Source organism: Penicillium manginii (assembly GCF_028828005.1).
Source record: "Penicillium manginii strain IBT 31320 chromosome Unknown utg000002l:1.0-5564898.0:1.0-5567710.0, whole genome shotgun sequence".
Lineage (NCBI taxonomy): Eukaryota > Fungi > Ascomycota > Eurotiomycetes > Eurotiales > Aspergillaceae > Penicillium > Penicillium manginii.
The window spans coordinates 3,282,591-3,298,017 of NW_026643103.1; the positions used below are offsets into that span (position 1 = coordinate 3,282,591).

Sequence of the window (15,427 nt, forward strand, 5' to 3'; positions counted from 1 at the left end):
AACGTTACAGACTGCAACATTTTCCTTGACGAGCTCATTTTGGGGTTTCTTCTGGAAGAGGAGTGACCAGGGAAAAATTATAAATTTCATTAGATCGTATCCAGAATCCCCCTTGACGCCTATAATGTACACTCATGGATTTTTATGCAAATTTGTACTTTTAGTTACAACTACCTACCATGTAACTATACCTATTAGTACTACTGGTATATGTAATACTAGTAATAAGACAACCAATAATAGTAAGATTCTTTTGATTCCACCTCAAGTGCGCCCAGGGATATCGTATTTACAGGTACAGAGATTGAGCAGCCACAATGTCACGACGAATCTTGGTGAGCGCCATTTCGAACTTGCTCTCCAGGTCCTCGCTACCCATGACCTTGGCAGCTTGCGCCATCTGTCGCAAACATTCCTCCAACCGGCGGAAAACACGGATCAAGCTACCCTCGTAGACATCGGTCATTTTGCTAAGGAAAGTTGGTGGTTAGTTCGGCTGTCTCCGCTCACACGAAAGGGGGGTGGCAAAATACTTACCAGATTTCTGCAAAGGACTTGCCGTTCGCCCAATCGTAAATAACCTCCATGAGCTCCCAATGGAAACTAGTGACATACTCTTCCTCGTTGAGGGCGATCTTGGACTCCTGGGAAACCTTTGCGACCATCCGAGCTTGATTCTGGATCTCCTTGAGAGGCTTCGCGAGCTCATCTTTGGCCAGTGGAGGTGCCTCCTTGACCTTCTCCTCAAAGACAAAGACACTCATGACAGCGGCTGTTTGCTCGGGGGTGAAATTGTTGAAGAAACCATTGAAGAGTAACTCACTCAGCATCAACTCGTCACCCGTGCTGATCTCACAAGCAACTCGGGCCTTCATCTGAATAATTTCGGCCTCGTCGATGAAGCCAAAGCGACGAAGCACGCGCTTGCGGCACTTCAGCTCATCCAGTTGCTGAATGGCCGTCGCATCCGCAATCTTTTTCTTAACATCCTTGATTTGAGTGATTGTATTGACCTTGGCGGCATACTGTTCGTACAGTTCTGCCAACCGGGGCGAGTTATGCAAGGGGTTGCCAACAAGACGAGACTCAAGGACCTCAATTTTCTGCGTAGTCATTCATCAGTATAATGTTAAAAAGAGCCTTTTGTGGACCCTGGAGTACTCACTCGGAGCACCTTCTTGAAAGAATCATCCTTGATGCGCATATTTTCAATGGGGTCAAGCACCGCAACGCCATCTGGCATGCGCCGCTTAATTTCATCCAGGGATCTTTTGACACCGTTTCGGCTGTCGACTGAAGTGAGATCCTTAGGGAGCATCATCTTAACATGGGAAATCTCGCGAAGGCAAGTAAGCATGCACGGTACAACCTCCATCCGGCATTTCTCTCCTTCCTTGGCTGGTTCAATCCCGGGAGGGAAGTGCTGGAATGACTTGGTGCCAACGGAAGGTCCCTCGGCAATCTTCAGAAGGACATCGACAATATATGATTCGTGGTCAGGGATTTTCTCCGACGCGTTCTTGGGTCTCCGCTGGGTGAATTTCACAACTACACCCCAGCCAAAGTCTGTACCCTGGTATGTAATGTGAACTAGACGACCGCCTGTCAAAAAGGGCAGAGCGTAATTGGGGTGACTGATCACGGCTTGGATATCGTCTGAGAATCCATCGAGTTGTTTCCTCAAGTCATAATATTCACGGATTGTGCCCTCGTCAGAGATGATCGTGTTCGCCCGTTTTTCTTCCAAGTCAAGTAATTCCTTCTCAAGTCCGGCGATGCTGCCAGTATTCTGGAACTGTTTGAAGCACCGTTCGAGCATGAACTCGGGAGAGATACCATCCACACGCATAAGGTTGAGAACCATGTTGTAGCTGAGGTGGAATGCAGAGTTCAAACGGTCCTGCTCACCGCGCACAATCTCCTTGGCGACTGCAGGATCCATGTGGTCATCAACCATCATGATCACGACACCTCGATCATCAAGACCTCTTCGGCCAGCACGACCAGACATTTGAATGAATTCGGACGGGGAAACCCATCTTTGGCTTGTGCCGTCAAACTTCCGAACACTGGTGAACACAACGGTCTTGGCAGGCATGTTGAGTCCAATAGAAAAGGTCTCAGTAGCGAACAGGACCTTGATCAAATTCTCTTGGAAAAGGATCTCAATTGTTTCTTTAAGAATAGGAAGAAGACCTGAATGGTGAACACCAACACCTCTTCGCAGCAAGGGTAAAATATTGATGATCTGAGGCAGCTCACGATCCTCGGGGGATAACATCTCAATGGCGCTGTTAAAGACCTTAGACACCATTTCCTTCTCAGAATCATCGTTAAAGGAAAGGTTTTTCAGCTGGAGAGCACCGCTTTCGCATTCACGCTTGCTGAAGCTGAAGATGATGACGGGGTTGAGCTTCTTCAGCATCACCATCCTGACAATCTTGAAGATATCGGAAGGGCCCTTGTTCCCGCCCTTATTGATCTTCTTGTCATTGCCCTTTCCTTTACGCTTTGCTAGGGCATCGTTAGGATCATCCCCCCTCTTCTCAGCAATCGCACCCATGGCTTTTTGGAAATTCTCCTCGCGGAAGGTTCCTTTCTCATCCACGACCAGATGGATACCCTCGCCACCAGCTGGGAAGAAGTAATGTTGAAGGGGCGTAGGACGGTAGTTGGTGTAGACGACGTGACAGGGCTGGTTGTGCATCTTGGTGCACCATTCGGCAAATTGCATGGCGTTGGGAATGGTGGCAGAAAGGAAGACATATCGAACCTTATCGGGCAGAAGAATGATGGTCTCCTCCCAAACAACACCACGGTTGGCGTCACGCATGTAGTGAATTTCATCGAAAACAACCCAACCGACTTCGCGCATAATCTCGGAACCACGATACAACATGGAACGCAAAATCTCCGTGGTCATAACCAGGCAACTGGCAGTAGGATTGATTGTAACATCACCGGTCATCAAACCTACATCGCCAAACTCGGCCGCAAACTCACGGTATTTCTGGTTACTCAGCGCCTTAATCGGACTTGTGTAGATCACTCGCTGGTTGTTCTTCAAACATTGTGCTATAGCATACTCGGCGATAACAGTCTTTCCTGCCGAAGTATGGGCAGACACCAGCACACTCTCCTCTCTTTGAATAGAATAGACCGCGATTTGCTGGAAAGGATCGAGGGCGAAAGGATATGTTTTTGCAGGTTCGGCAGGCGGCTTGTGTTCAGAGATGGGTATGTAAGGGTAATTCGGCGGGATGGCGACTTGGTGGCGCACTTGGTGAGAGACCGTGATCGAGGAATCTGGGGAGACTTGCAGCCCACCAGCGGTGATCTCGCGCTCTTGTTCGGTTTCGAAGGTATCAGCGACGAGTGGCACCGGGGCCTCATCCAGCCTTTGGCGCTTTATTTCCGGCTGCTCATTCTCGGCGGTAGGCACCTCGGCGACTGGTTCCGCATCGGCCATGGGCTCATCAGCTGAGACCGTGTCGACCGGTTCCTCAACCGGCGCAGCGTCATTTGCCTTGACGCTACCATTGGCTTGACGTTTCTTGCTCTTGTCTTTTCTCGAGCGTTTTGGGACGTCATGAGACGGCTGAGCCGTCTGAGGCTTGTCCTCGAAAACGTCGAAAAGCTCGTCCATCTCCAGGAAGAGCGTAAACTTTTCGACAACAATTCTGTAGATAGCTACAAGAACTCCGAGGGTGCTTTCTTTTTTTTTCTCGCAGAAAACCGGATTGTGCCTAATGAAGCAGGCGGTGACTTATGTGCATTTGTTGGAAGGCTAAATGACTGGATCACCTGACACCAAACCACGTGACCAGCATCGTCCCATTCCGCACCTCGCGATGTTCGTTTGGCCTCGCCCCGTCCATTCCCGATCGTCCGCTCTCTCCCTCATTACCTCCCAAGGTGGGTAATATTGAACACAATTGCATTACTGAGGCACCAACTCACTATTCTACTCCTTCAGATGTACGCTACTCCCGCCATCCGCGCCCGTCTGGCCGTCGCTGGCCGCCGTGCCTTCTCCACCACTCGCACCCAGATGGGTAGCCCCTTCCACTACGCCGAGGGACCTCGCAGCAACATTCCCTTCAACCCTCTGACCAAGCACTTCTTCTGGAGATACTGGTCCTTCATGGGTAGGCCATCCGTTGCGATCCGTCCGTCACACTGCGACAAGTAACTAACCCAATTGCCCTTCCTTAGTTGTTGGTTTCGGTGCTCCCTTCGGTATTGCCGGTAAGCTCGCAATGACCCAGATCCCCCTCCAAGACATCCAATGGGTGCTAACGATTATGTTTCAATTAGTCTGGCAAACCTACAAGACCAAATAAGCTGTTTCATTAGTATTTCTCGCGTGACAGCAAGGTGGAAGATCAAAGTGATGGAAGTTCTCAATCGAGCGTCGAAATCGCTTGAAATCATGTACAAACTTAGAGAATGAGATTGGGTGTTTTGTTTTCACGTATCAACTATGCGATTGTAGCTGTGTAGCTGGTGTAGAAGGGAGCTCTAGAGACGTTGAAATGTGGATGAAGTCATTGGCTGAGCGGATGTGGAAAATCAAAAATTTGTGGTTCGGCGTTGAATTAGGTACAACACACAACTTCCCTCCACCTCCAACTACAACATCACCTTTTGAGTCAGTCAGTAAGAAGTGACTACCAAGTCAAGCTGGAAGGGAATTCTTACTCCTTTCCTCTGCTATTTATTCTAGAGCATATCGCTCATCCCATGGCGGGGTAAAAGAAGAGGCTCTCCACCAAAAAAAAAAGTTGATACCCGCCGAAGATGCGCAATTTGCGAAATGTCTGGCTGCGGGAAACGCAAATCCAGAGTGACCTACCTCTGACGGCCACCGCTTGGGATACCTCGTCGGACTCGGTCGTATGCACATTTGGTCCAACAGAGCAGAGCCCTATCATTGAGCTGCGGAGGAAGCGCCATGATGCTCAGACTGATGACCCAGCCGACCACCCTCTGAGCCGCGATGCGCTTGAGTGTTTGGCCTCTTGGGATGCCCCATCCCCATTGCCAGATCTTCCATGTGATCGCATTCTGTCATTGCATTACTTTGCTGACAACCTGACAGCATGTCTGGTGCTGGAGGGTGGTGATATCATCATGGTCCGCGAGGAGCCCCTCCCCGGAGAGGATAAGATTGAAATCCTGGGATCAGTGGATGTCGGTATCAGTGCGGCCGCATGGTCCCCCGACGAGGAGTTACTGGCTATCACAACGCGAGCTCGTACACTTCTGTACATGACGAGAGAGTTCGAGAACGTAGCCGAAATCACCCTGACTGAGGCTGATCTCCAGGCTTCCCAGCATGTCTCAGTCGGCTGGGGTAAGCGAGAGACTCAGTTCCAAGGAAAGAGAGCCAAGGCTCTTAGGGATCCCACGGTACCAGAAAAGGTGGATGAGGGAAAACTAAGCAGCAACGATGATGCTGCTACCACGATCACCTGGCGAGGTGATGGCGCGTACATTGCGGTGAACAGCATCGAAGAAGGCGCCCGCCGTGCCATTCGAGTATACTCAAGAGAAGGTACCCTTGACAGCGTGAGTGAACCTGTCGATGGACTCGAGGGAGCCCTGAGTTGGCGACCATCTGGAAGTCTCATCGCAGGTATTCAACGACTGGATGATCGGATTGATGTTGTCTTCTTCGAACGCAATGGATTACGCCACGGTCAATTTACTCTCCGTCTTACTGAGGAGGAACGACTATCTTGGGGGTCACAAATTCTTCTTTCATGGAACATCGATTCGACTGTGCTTGCCGTTCGCTTCAAAGATCGAGTTCAGCTCTGGACTACAGGCAATTACCACTACTATCTCAAGCAGGAGATCCCCATTATCGCTGACCCGCAACTCTCTCTCCCTTTCTCCTTCGAGTGGCATCAAGAGAAGCCCTTGCGAGTAGTCGCTGGCTCCGCAGACTCTATTCTAGACCTGGAGTTCGCCTTCGATCTCAATCACGGCTCCACTGTTATCCCTAATGATGTCGGTGCTGTCGCTGTGATGGACGGGCAAACCCTCAAATTGACTCCTCTCCGTTTGGCTGGAGTACCACCCCCAATGGCGCATAATGAGTTGAAGCTGGACTCCAACGCCATTGATGTTGCATTCAGCAAGTCTGGCACTAGGATTGCAGTTCTCATGAAAGATAGCTTCTCGATTTTCCTGTGGTCTTTGAAGAGCCGTCCAGTACCCGTACCGATCTTGGAGTCAAGTTACCCGCTATCAGATACCGCTACCAGTCGGCCTAGGCAGATCGCCTTTGTTAACGAGAATGAAGTCTTCGTTCTGAGAGAGTCTGCGCCTAACTCTACATTCATCGAAAAGACTCTGCTGGAGACTCGCGCCACCGAGGTTGTTCATGAGGCGGTTGGTACCCGGTTTTCTTCCATCTCCCCAGGAATCGGTCACAGCTCTTTGTGGGTTTCGCATAAGGCGTACAAGGGTGCTACCTACACGAGCATTTCTACCGACTCCGAGGGATCACTTGAAATTTCTCCCTGGGATGAGAGCCCGAGTGCCGACACCCCTTGGGCTCGTGCTGTGTCCATCTCAGAGGACGAGAAGGTACTGATTTCAATGTCACGAACTGGCACACTCTATGCGAACAAGCGTGTGCTGGCAAAGAACTGCACCTCATTCCTGACAACCCCCTCTCATCTTCTTTTCACAACCTCCCAGCACCTGCTCAAGTTCGTCCACTTGAACCGGGTGGATGAGATGGAAGTCCCAGAAGATACCCCCGAAACAGACGAGAGATGCCGGAGCATTGAGAGAGGCTCGAAACTAGTGTCGGTTATTCCGTCAGTCTTTGCTGTTGTTCTGCAGGCACCTCGTGGAAACATCGAGACAATTTATCCACGTGCTTTGGTGCTGGCGGGTATTCGAACATTCATCGACCAGAAGAAGTACCGATCTGCTTTCCTGGCTTGCCGCAGCCAAATGGTGGATATGAATATTCTACACGACTACGCCCCTCAACAATTCATGGAGAGTGTCCAGCTGTTTATCGAGCAAGTCAAGAAAGTTGACTTCATCGATGACTTCCTCTCTCGTTTAAAGTAAGGAAGAACTGAACTGTGTACGGGAATGTCTACTAACATTATGATTAGGGAGGAGGATGTCTCGCAAACACTTTACAAAGACACATTGAAAATATCCAAGAACGAGTCTGCGGTCGTTGCTCAGCCAGACACTCCAGCTGTGACTTCTGTACCAAAGACAACTAAAGTCAGCAAGGTCAATTCCATCTGCGATGCTTTCCTGGCGGTTCTTCAGAATCGCATGGACACTAATCTACAGAACCTGGTGACAGCACACGTGTGCAAGTCACCTCCTGATCTAGAATCAGGTTTGGAACTGGTCGCGGGATTGCGAGGTATGTCACCTCTCCATCATCCGCAGAGGTTTGGAGCTAACAGCTCCAACAGTTAAAAGCCCAGAGCAGGCAGATGATGCTATTGAGCATATGTGCTTCTTGACCGACGCTTACCGGCTATACTCTCACGCTTTGGGTATTTATGACCTTGAGCTCACTCTCCTCGTTGCCCAACAGGCACAAATGGTAAGCCATCAGATGGAGCTCAATACTGAATCATATCTAATTACCCGGAAAAGGACCCCAGAGAATATCTCCCCTTCCTTCGAAAGCTCCAGCAACTGCCTGAGATTCGACGAAAATTCGAAATCGACAACCACCTTTCTCGATTCGAGAAGGCCCTTAGACATCTCTTTGCACTTGCTGCCCACGACGAAATTGAGGCATACGTCACGAAACACATTCTCTACAAGGAGGCCTTGGAAATCTATAAGTATCAGCCAGAGCAGCAGAGGCAGATCACCCGCCTTTATGCCGAGTACCTTGAAGAGAACTCGAAGCCCAAGGATGCAGCGATCGGTGAGTGACAAGTCAAAGATAAGCTCTAAGATTCCCACTAATGCGATGTATAGCCTACGAATCTCTCGCACAATATGACGAAGCCCGCAAATGCTATAAGCGTGCCCACCTTTGGCGCGAGTCTTTGTACTGCGCAATGATGGCATCTCTACCCGAGACTGATCTTGCTGCTCATACCACAGAGCTGGCAGAGACTCTCGTCGATGAAGTTCGCGACTACGTTTCAGCAGCAGCCATCTACGCCGAGCACCTGCACGATATTACCACCGCGGCCAAGCTCCTCTGCCGCGGCTCGAAGTTCGCCGACGCAGCTCGTCTGCTCACTCTACACGGGAAGAAGGAGATGGTCGAAGAAATCGTGGACTCTGGCCTAGCCGAAGCAATGGGATCCATGACTGACCTCCTCGCCGACTGCAAGAACCAGCTCAACGCTCAAGTGCCACGAGTCGCTGAACTGCGCAAACTTCGCGCCGAAGACCCTCTCGCTTTCTACGGTGGGGACCCAACCGGCGGCGAAGGCGGCGTCGATATCCCAGATAACGTCTCGCTTGCCCCGACTGAGGCATCGACCCTGGCTGGCCGCACCATGTTCACTCGTTATACTAGCAAGACTGGACGGACAGGCTCTTCGCGACAGACGTCCAAGAATCGCCGACGCGAGGAGCGCAAGCGTGCTAAGGGTCGAAAGGGTACTGTTTACGAGGAAGAGTACCTAGTCAACAGTATTAGACGCCTTATCGAACGGGTGAACACAACTATCCCCGAGGCCGAGCTACTCGTCGATGCGCTGCTGCGACGCGGAATGCGCGAGCGTGCCGCTGCTGTCGAGAAAGCATTGGCAGACGTCATGAAGATGTGTGCGGATTGCCGTGATGATGTCTTTGAGGTGCAGAAGATCGAGGCTCCCAAGAACGAGGAGGCTGAGGATGGGGCCTTTGAAGACCCTGGTCTTCCTCTCCGTGGTGCTTCGGCTGTGCTTGCGGAAAGTCTGGATGCCCTTGAGGGTGGGGCGCGTGTGAAAGAACCCCCTGCTCTCAAGGATATGAAAAAGTCTTCTCTCCTGGCCTGAGCTGGATTGGCGGGCCTCTGCTTACATGTTTATGTCTAAAAATGTCGCATGATGATCGATGATTAGTTCTATAGATAAGCGTCCATGGACGATTCTTGAGAGACAGTACATTTTTGTTTTCCTCAACTCCAACTGAGTAGCTAGACAGATCTAGAGGTCGTATATCACCAACCAGCTGAGGACCTTGCAGGGATCTATGGACTACTTCAAGTTCTAGTAGCTGATGGATCAGAGAAGAACTTGCTTGAATGCAAGTGAGTTTCTTGCTATTGGTGAAGATAGTATTCTCCTCACTTCAATCATGATGTTTCCCTACCTAGGTAGTGCCAGCTCGGATGCCTAGACACTCGTTTCCTAGTAGGTCTTCCTTCGAGTCACTGGCAGGCTGACCCTGATAGTTTTCCTTGCTAAAGAAATTGCAAAACTAATAGTACTAGCTTTCATTATTTCTAATATCTACTAGTCGCCACTAGTTAACTACATGTATACCAGACCTCGTAAAAAGCGTATATCTTTGAATATTCAAGTTCTGAAAGTGCAGGAGGGTAATGTCGTTTTTGGAAATTTGGTAAACAAAAGCTAATCCACGTCATCGAGGGTACCTAGGTAGAGCTTCGTTTTTTGTCTCTCTCTCGTGTACTACGACAGCCTCTCTCGACTCCACGCAGCCGAGCATAAAAGGCCCTTCCCTCCCTAGCTAAGAACTGCCTCATATTCAGGAAATTTGAACTTATTCCAACATCACATTGATAATAAGGGCTAGCAATGATACTGGTACGGGCCCAGAATTTCCACTCGTTACAACTTCTAGAAGCCTGCTCACACACAAGCTAGGGACCGAGAGTCTTCCTTGTCTTCGAGATCTCACGATTTGCGAGGCAGAGGAGGGGCTGCGGACGGGGAAATTCACGTCCGTAGACCTTTTCGAGGCATATCTCGAAAGAATTGAGGAGATAAAGCACCTCATGATCGTCATGCATATGGATGAAGATGCCTTGGAAGTGGCGCAGATTTTTGGACAAAGAGCGGGCCGAGAAGGGAAGACGAAGGTATATGGTCGGTCTCATTTGGTCTTTCATTTTTATTGCTTATGTCTCGTGCTGATTGATAGCCCTCTCCATGGAATTCCTATTCTTGTCAAAGATGAGTTCTTGCCGTCTGGGTAGCATAAATTTGTACCCAAAGCCTCCTCTCCGCCGCTTGAATTAAGAAAGAAAAGGGACCCCGTGGAGATTTAAAGACTTCGGGAAGCCGGCATGATAATACTGCGGAGAACTAATTTAGATGATTACTGGGAATATCAGGCTGAGTATGTCAGATTCCGCCTTCGTGATTATATCAATTATTCACCTTTCCCCATCCCCAGCGGTCCCGGTACTTTACCCAGAAGTAGCAAAGGCTCAGCTGTGGCGGCTGCTATAGGTTTATCCGTCGCCAAGCTTGGGACTGCGGTGAGTATCTCTTTATCTTGCTTCTTGCTCGAGAATTCTAATGCCGGTGTATAGGAATCTGATATCATTGCGAGTGCCGCTGATTCCAACCTCGTTGGGTTCAAACCCACAACGCGGTCTATAATGAGGTCTGGCATGTTGAGGCCTTCACCACAGGGAGCACCTACTTTAGGGACCCTTACAAAGACTGTCAAAGATGCTGTTGGGATTATGGCCGGTATATATGAAGAATACGAGCTGAACGAGTGGAGGTCGGTCATTCCATCGGACCAGGCACCCGAATGGTCTGAACTTATTGAAACCTTGGATCTCAGCGAATTTATTATTGGCGTTCCTCGGGATACCTAGGTAACTTTGATTCGGACCCATACCCACAAGTTATGGATTCATTCGAGGCTGCTCTGAAGACTCTAGTCTTGGCTGGAGCAACGATCGTGGATAATCCCAACTTCCAAGGGGCGAAAGAGCTGAAAAACCTGAAGGCACAAGTCAAAAATATTTTCCAATTGACGAAGTTGAAAGAAGACGCTTTCAGATGCCTAACAGGATCGGGGAATGACCCCAGCAACCCTCAGAATGCGCAACGCGTGTATGATACTGTCAGGAGACGCCAAAGCGAGGAGCCCATAGAAAGAGAATTCAATAAGATACTATGCACTCGCACAACCCGTATCCCTGCAGAAGATGAGGAATACACAAAGATACTCGAGAAAGCCCTCATCATCGCAAAGCATCAAGGCATTTCGGCAACTATGAGAGAGCACCACTTCGATATGTTCGTTATTCCATCATCTGATGAGGACATGGCACTCGAGCTTGTTGCGCAGGAGAATGCTCCGGTGATGTCTGTGCCCCTTGGATACTTCCCAGACGGCTTCCAGCCCTGGAGGGTAAATATACCGATGAAATCCGCCCTAAAAGACCGTAAGTATGACTCGACAAAGATTGAGATGTCCTATAGCAATTACTTACTTCATGTAAATATATTTTGTTGTTCATCGGAGGTCCAGTCACCTGTGGACAAGGCTTTGTGGCCTGTGGCTCATGCCTTTGAGCAGTTGACTGCTGTGCGAGGCCAGGAACCAGGCCCCAGAAGGCCGCTCCCGAAAACGGAATTGATAGACGTTCAACCCCTCATCGGCGATATGAGCGAGCTTCAAATCGATCGAACAGAAAAACCTGTCCCCGTTTCCCCTTTCTTGTCCTAGATCTTTGTGTTTACGTCTTGGTAACTTCTATTTGCCATCAACGATTGACTCAAGACTTATGTGGGGGAAGTAATGTTATCTCAAAGAAGATTGATCCTGAGTTTGATGGAAATAACGTCAATTTCACAAATTTGTTTACTGCCGCATGTTTGAACATGTCGACTCGTGGGAATCACGCAGAAAGGAAACAGCAGTTGTTATAAATACTGTATAGATTTTCCCGGCAATTAAGCACATGAATTATAACACAGATGGCCTCGACCTAGAAGCACTACTAACTCGTAGTACCGAGACACGCTTAGGCTGAGAAAATTAGACGGCTAGATACCCTTCTTTGAAGTTACATCGTTCAAAACTTCGCTATCCTCGCTCGTATATTACCAATAGCCTTCGTCACTCTGCCAGTGGGATTCGCTTAGCGATTCTCCTCAATTGTGCAATTTCCATGCCAGCCAGCCCCGTTGGAGAACCGGCGAGCTAGATGTTTCCAGCCGTCGGACCTCCGCCCTTGCATGGATCCCATGGCCAACCCCCTGAAGATAAAACCCCCCACTTGGCGGGATTTCGAGCACAAGATTTGGCGAGTTGGTAGGAGCGGGGTGATAAGTATCTCGCAAGAGCACCAATCCCGACAGTAAATTGCGCGTCGCTAGCAGCCGCTCTGGCCCCGAGTGGAGCGATTCCCAAAAGCTATTCTCCACTGTCCGTTGCTTAGCCTTAAAGCCATGCAAAACCAACTCATGATGCCTGTTGTTTTAGCGCACTCCCCTCACTAAGCCACCTATTAGGCTATCGTCGGCAAATTATTTTGTTATGTCTCATAACCCCATGCAGACACTTCTCCCGCCCAACCCAATCAAGTTCATCCTCCGGGAAATTAGTTGACTGCCTTCAGTATGTTTGGGTAGCGGAGATAGGGACAATGTTGTTTATGAATATGGATAATAAATGGTCCATGTGAGTCCCGTTACATCGCCGGTTTATGTATTTATAGTGTCGTCTGCCCAGGTACCCCGATTGCGTTCTCGCAATTACCGGTGTTTCATGCTACAGTGCTACCTCCAAGTTGCCTTATGATGCTGCTCCATCAGCTCTGTGCCGTTCTGGCCGCTGCAGCACTGTCTGGCGCTGCCCCATCTTCTGTCAAACATGTTTTGCATGAAAAGAGAGATAAAAGCGCATTGGATTGGGTGAAGGGTGATCGGGTTGAAAGTAATGCGATATTGCCCGTGCGCATTGGGTTGACCCAGAATAATCTAGAAAAGGGATATGATTATTTGATGGATGTGTACGCACTCGATGATTAATTCACCAACGCCGAGAAATGAGCGTGCTGATATGTTCATAGATCGAATCCTGACTCCTCTAAATATGGGAATTATTGGTCTGCCGACGAAGTGCATGACATGTTTGCGCCTTCTAGCCAGACAGTCGAAGAGGTCCGCGAATGGCTCCACTCTGTTGGAATTGATCCGTCACGGGTTGTTCATTCAGATAACAAGGGTTGGATCGCATTTGATGCTTATGCTCATGAGGCCGAGAGACTGTTTGTGACGGAGTTCTACGAGCACAAGCATACTGCGAGCCAGAGCACGAAGATTGGCTGCGACGAGTACGTCACAATACCCTCCCAAAGCTAGGCATCCTCCCATGCTGATTATCACCTGCAGGTATCATGTCCCGGGCCATATTCAAGGACACATTGACTACATAACCCCTGGTGTCAAGTTGACTCCCGTATTGAAGAAACACAAGAAAGTCAAACGAGCCTCTCACCTTGCCCACAGCGACCCGATTCTGGAGGGGGTCTCGTTTGAAGAAGCGAAATACTCGATTCCTGCTAAAGCATTGTCTCTTTCTGCAGATCTCCAAGGATGTGGATATAATATGACACCAACCTGTATCAAGGCACTTTACGGAATCCCAGATGCTACCAAGGCTTCCAAGAAGAATTCGCTAGGTCTTTACGAACAGGGAGACTATTTTGCGAAATCAGATCTTGACTTGTTCTTCAAGGCCCACGCTCCCTGGGTCCCCCAGGGTACATACCCCATCCCTGCTTTGATCGATGGAGCCAATTTCTCTGTGCCTTCCTACAGCTCTCTCAACACCGGGGAGTCCAACATTGACATTGACTTGGCGTGAGTCGCTATCTTGAAGTTCATTTCCTCACACAATGCTGACGAACTCCAAGTTATTCATTGATCTATCCTCAATCTGTGACTCTTTATCAGGTGGATGATCAACTTTATGAGCCCGAGGAGGTTGCGACTACCAATCTCTTCAACACCTTCCTTGATGCTCTAGACGGGGTATGCTTATCTTGTGGTTTTCAATTTATTTCAGCACTAACTTATTCACAGTCATATTGTACGTACAGCGCGTATGGAGAGACTGGGAATGACCCCAAAAATTGACCCAGTCTATCCCGACAATCGAGAAGGAGGCTACAAAGGTAAGTCCTAATCTCCAATTGTTACCTTACGTGCCTTGACTGATTCTCGAAGGAAAACTCCAATGCGGCGTCTACAAGCCAACCAACGTCATTAGCGCCTCATATGGTCAATCCGAAGCGGATCTCCCTATCAGCTACACCAAAAGGCAATGTAACGAGTTCATGAAACTCGGTCTCCAGGGCCACTCGATTCTATTCGCATCTGGAGATTACGGCGTCGCATCATTCGCAGGAGACGGCAGTGCCAACGGCTGTTTGGGACCCGAGCAAAAGATTTTCAACCCACAATACCCATCCAACTGTCCCTATGTTACATCAGTCGGGGGAACCATGATATACCCGGATCAAACAGTCGACGACGCCGAGAGTGTAATGCACGCCAATCTCGGGGGCACAGCGACGAATTTCAGTAGTTCGGGCGGTTTCTCGAATTACTTCCCGCAGCCTCATTACCAGAAGGCCACCGTGAAGAAATACTTTGAAAAGGCCGATCTGTCTTACCCATACTACTCGGAATTCAGCGTGGATGTTAATACGACCAAAGGTCTCTACAACAGGATCGGGCGTGCCTACCCGGATGTTTCCGCCAATGGCGCTCGCTTCCCAGCCTATACTGGTGGGAAGGCTCTTCATTATTATGGGGCGAGCTTGGCTTCGCCATTATTTGCTTCGGTTTTGAATTTGGTATGTTCTGTGTTCTTTCCATGGCATGGCCAACTGAATTTTCTGTTACTAAAACTCGGTCCCTAGATTAACGAGGAGCGTATTGCGAAGGGCAAGGGCCCTGTTGGTTTCGTTAACCCTGTGCTTTATGCCCACCCCGAGATTCTTAATGACATTACCAATGGAACAAATGCCGGGTGTGATACAAATGGTTTCAGTGCCATCGAGGGGTGAGTTCGAAACTATCTTATACCTTACCAAGTTCGCCGAGTGGATGGCTGACGAGAGACACAGATGGGACCCCGCCACCGGTCTGGGTACGCCCAACTACCCAAAGATGAAGGAATTCTTTTTGTCTCTGCCATAAAATATGGATCAAATACTAGTAGAGTGAAAGTTGGGCAGAGGTTCTTCCAGAGCTCCAGCGCTGTAAATATGCAGAAATAGGTGTGGATGGTTTAAATAGTCGAGTCTACTACCTAGTACCTAGGTACACCTGGGCATTCGAGTTTAGAAATATAAATTCCTTCAAGTTTCAGGACTACTACCTTGAAGGTATTTACTGCCCCAGTGCTACTAAAGATAAATATAATACGCCCACCGGTACCTCAAACTTGAATTTAATACAAAAGGACCCCCTCCTTGAAGTTCCCA

The 15,427-nt window shown here is 49.2% G+C and overlaps 6 protein-coding genes across 6 annotated transcripts; 5 read left to right on the forward strand and 1 right to left on the reverse strand.

Moving 5' to 3' along the window:
- Positions 1–289: 289 nt before the first annotated feature.
- On the reverse strand, positions 290–3,646 carry N7533_002508 (ATP-dependent RNA helicase MTR4; the record flags this gene model as incomplete). Its single annotated transcript, XM_057099158.1, has 3 exons — positions 290–470; positions 538–1,103; positions 1,166–3,646. 3 exons carry the CDS (start codon positions 3,644–3,646, stop codon positions 290–292), a joined length of 3,228 nt encoding a protein of 1,075 aa, XP_056964294.1.
- A 330-nt stretch (positions 3,647–3,976) lies between these two features.
- On the forward strand, positions 3,977–4,343 carry N7533_002509 (cytochrome c oxidase VIIc family protein; the record flags this gene model as incomplete). Its single annotated transcript, XM_057099159.1, has 3 exons — positions 3,977–4,148; positions 4,216–4,248; positions 4,318–4,343. The coding sequence occupies 3 exons, from the start codon at positions 3,977–3,979 to the stop codon at positions 4,341–4,343; spliced, it is 231 nt and encodes a 76-aa protein (XP_056964295.1).
- Positions 4,344–4,800: 457 nt separating this feature from the next.
- N7533_002510 (Elongator subunit IKI3) lies at positions 4,801–8,996 on the forward strand (the record flags this gene model as incomplete). The annotated part of the gene is made up of 5 exons (XM_057099160.1): positions 4,801–7,091; positions 7,143–7,408; positions 7,461–7,594; positions 7,648–7,927; positions 7,981–8,996. 5 exons carry the CDS (start codon positions 4,801–4,803, stop codon positions 8,994–8,996), a joined length of 3,987 nt encoding a protein of 1,328 aa, XP_056964296.1.
- Positions 8,997–10,252: 1,256 nt separating this feature from the next.
- On the forward strand, positions 10,253–10,795 carry N7533_002511 (amidase; the record flags this gene model as incomplete). The annotated part of the gene is made up of 3 exons (XM_057099161.1): positions 10,253–10,305; positions 10,363–10,447; positions 10,502–10,795. 3 exons carry the CDS (start codon positions 10,253–10,255, stop codon positions 10,793–10,795), a joined length of 432 nt encoding a protein of 143 aa, XP_056964297.1.
- A 32-nt stretch (positions 10,796–10,827) lies between these two features.
- On the forward strand, positions 10,828–11,655 carry N7533_002512 (amidase; the record flags this gene model as incomplete). The annotated part of the gene is made up of 1 exon (XM_057099162.1): positions 10,828–11,655. One exon carries the CDS (start codon positions 10,828–10,830, stop codon positions 11,653–11,655), a length of 828 nt encoding a protein of 275 aa, XP_056964298.1.
- Positions 11,656–12,731: 1,076 nt separating this feature from the next.
- On the forward strand, positions 12,732–15,140 carry N7533_002513 (S53 family peptidase; the record flags this gene model as incomplete). Its single annotated transcript, XM_057099163.1, is given in 9 exon segments — positions 12,732–12,943; positions 13,004–13,267; positions 13,326–13,796; positions 13,850–13,967; positions 14,019–14,025; positions 14,036–14,110; positions 14,163–14,794; positions 14,861–15,003; positions 15,068–15,140. The coding sequence occupies 9 exon segments, from the start codon at positions 12,732–12,734 to the stop codon at positions 15,138–15,140; spliced, it is 1,995 nt and encodes a 664-aa protein (XP_056964299.1).
- Positions 15,141–15,427: the final 287 nt, after the last annotated feature.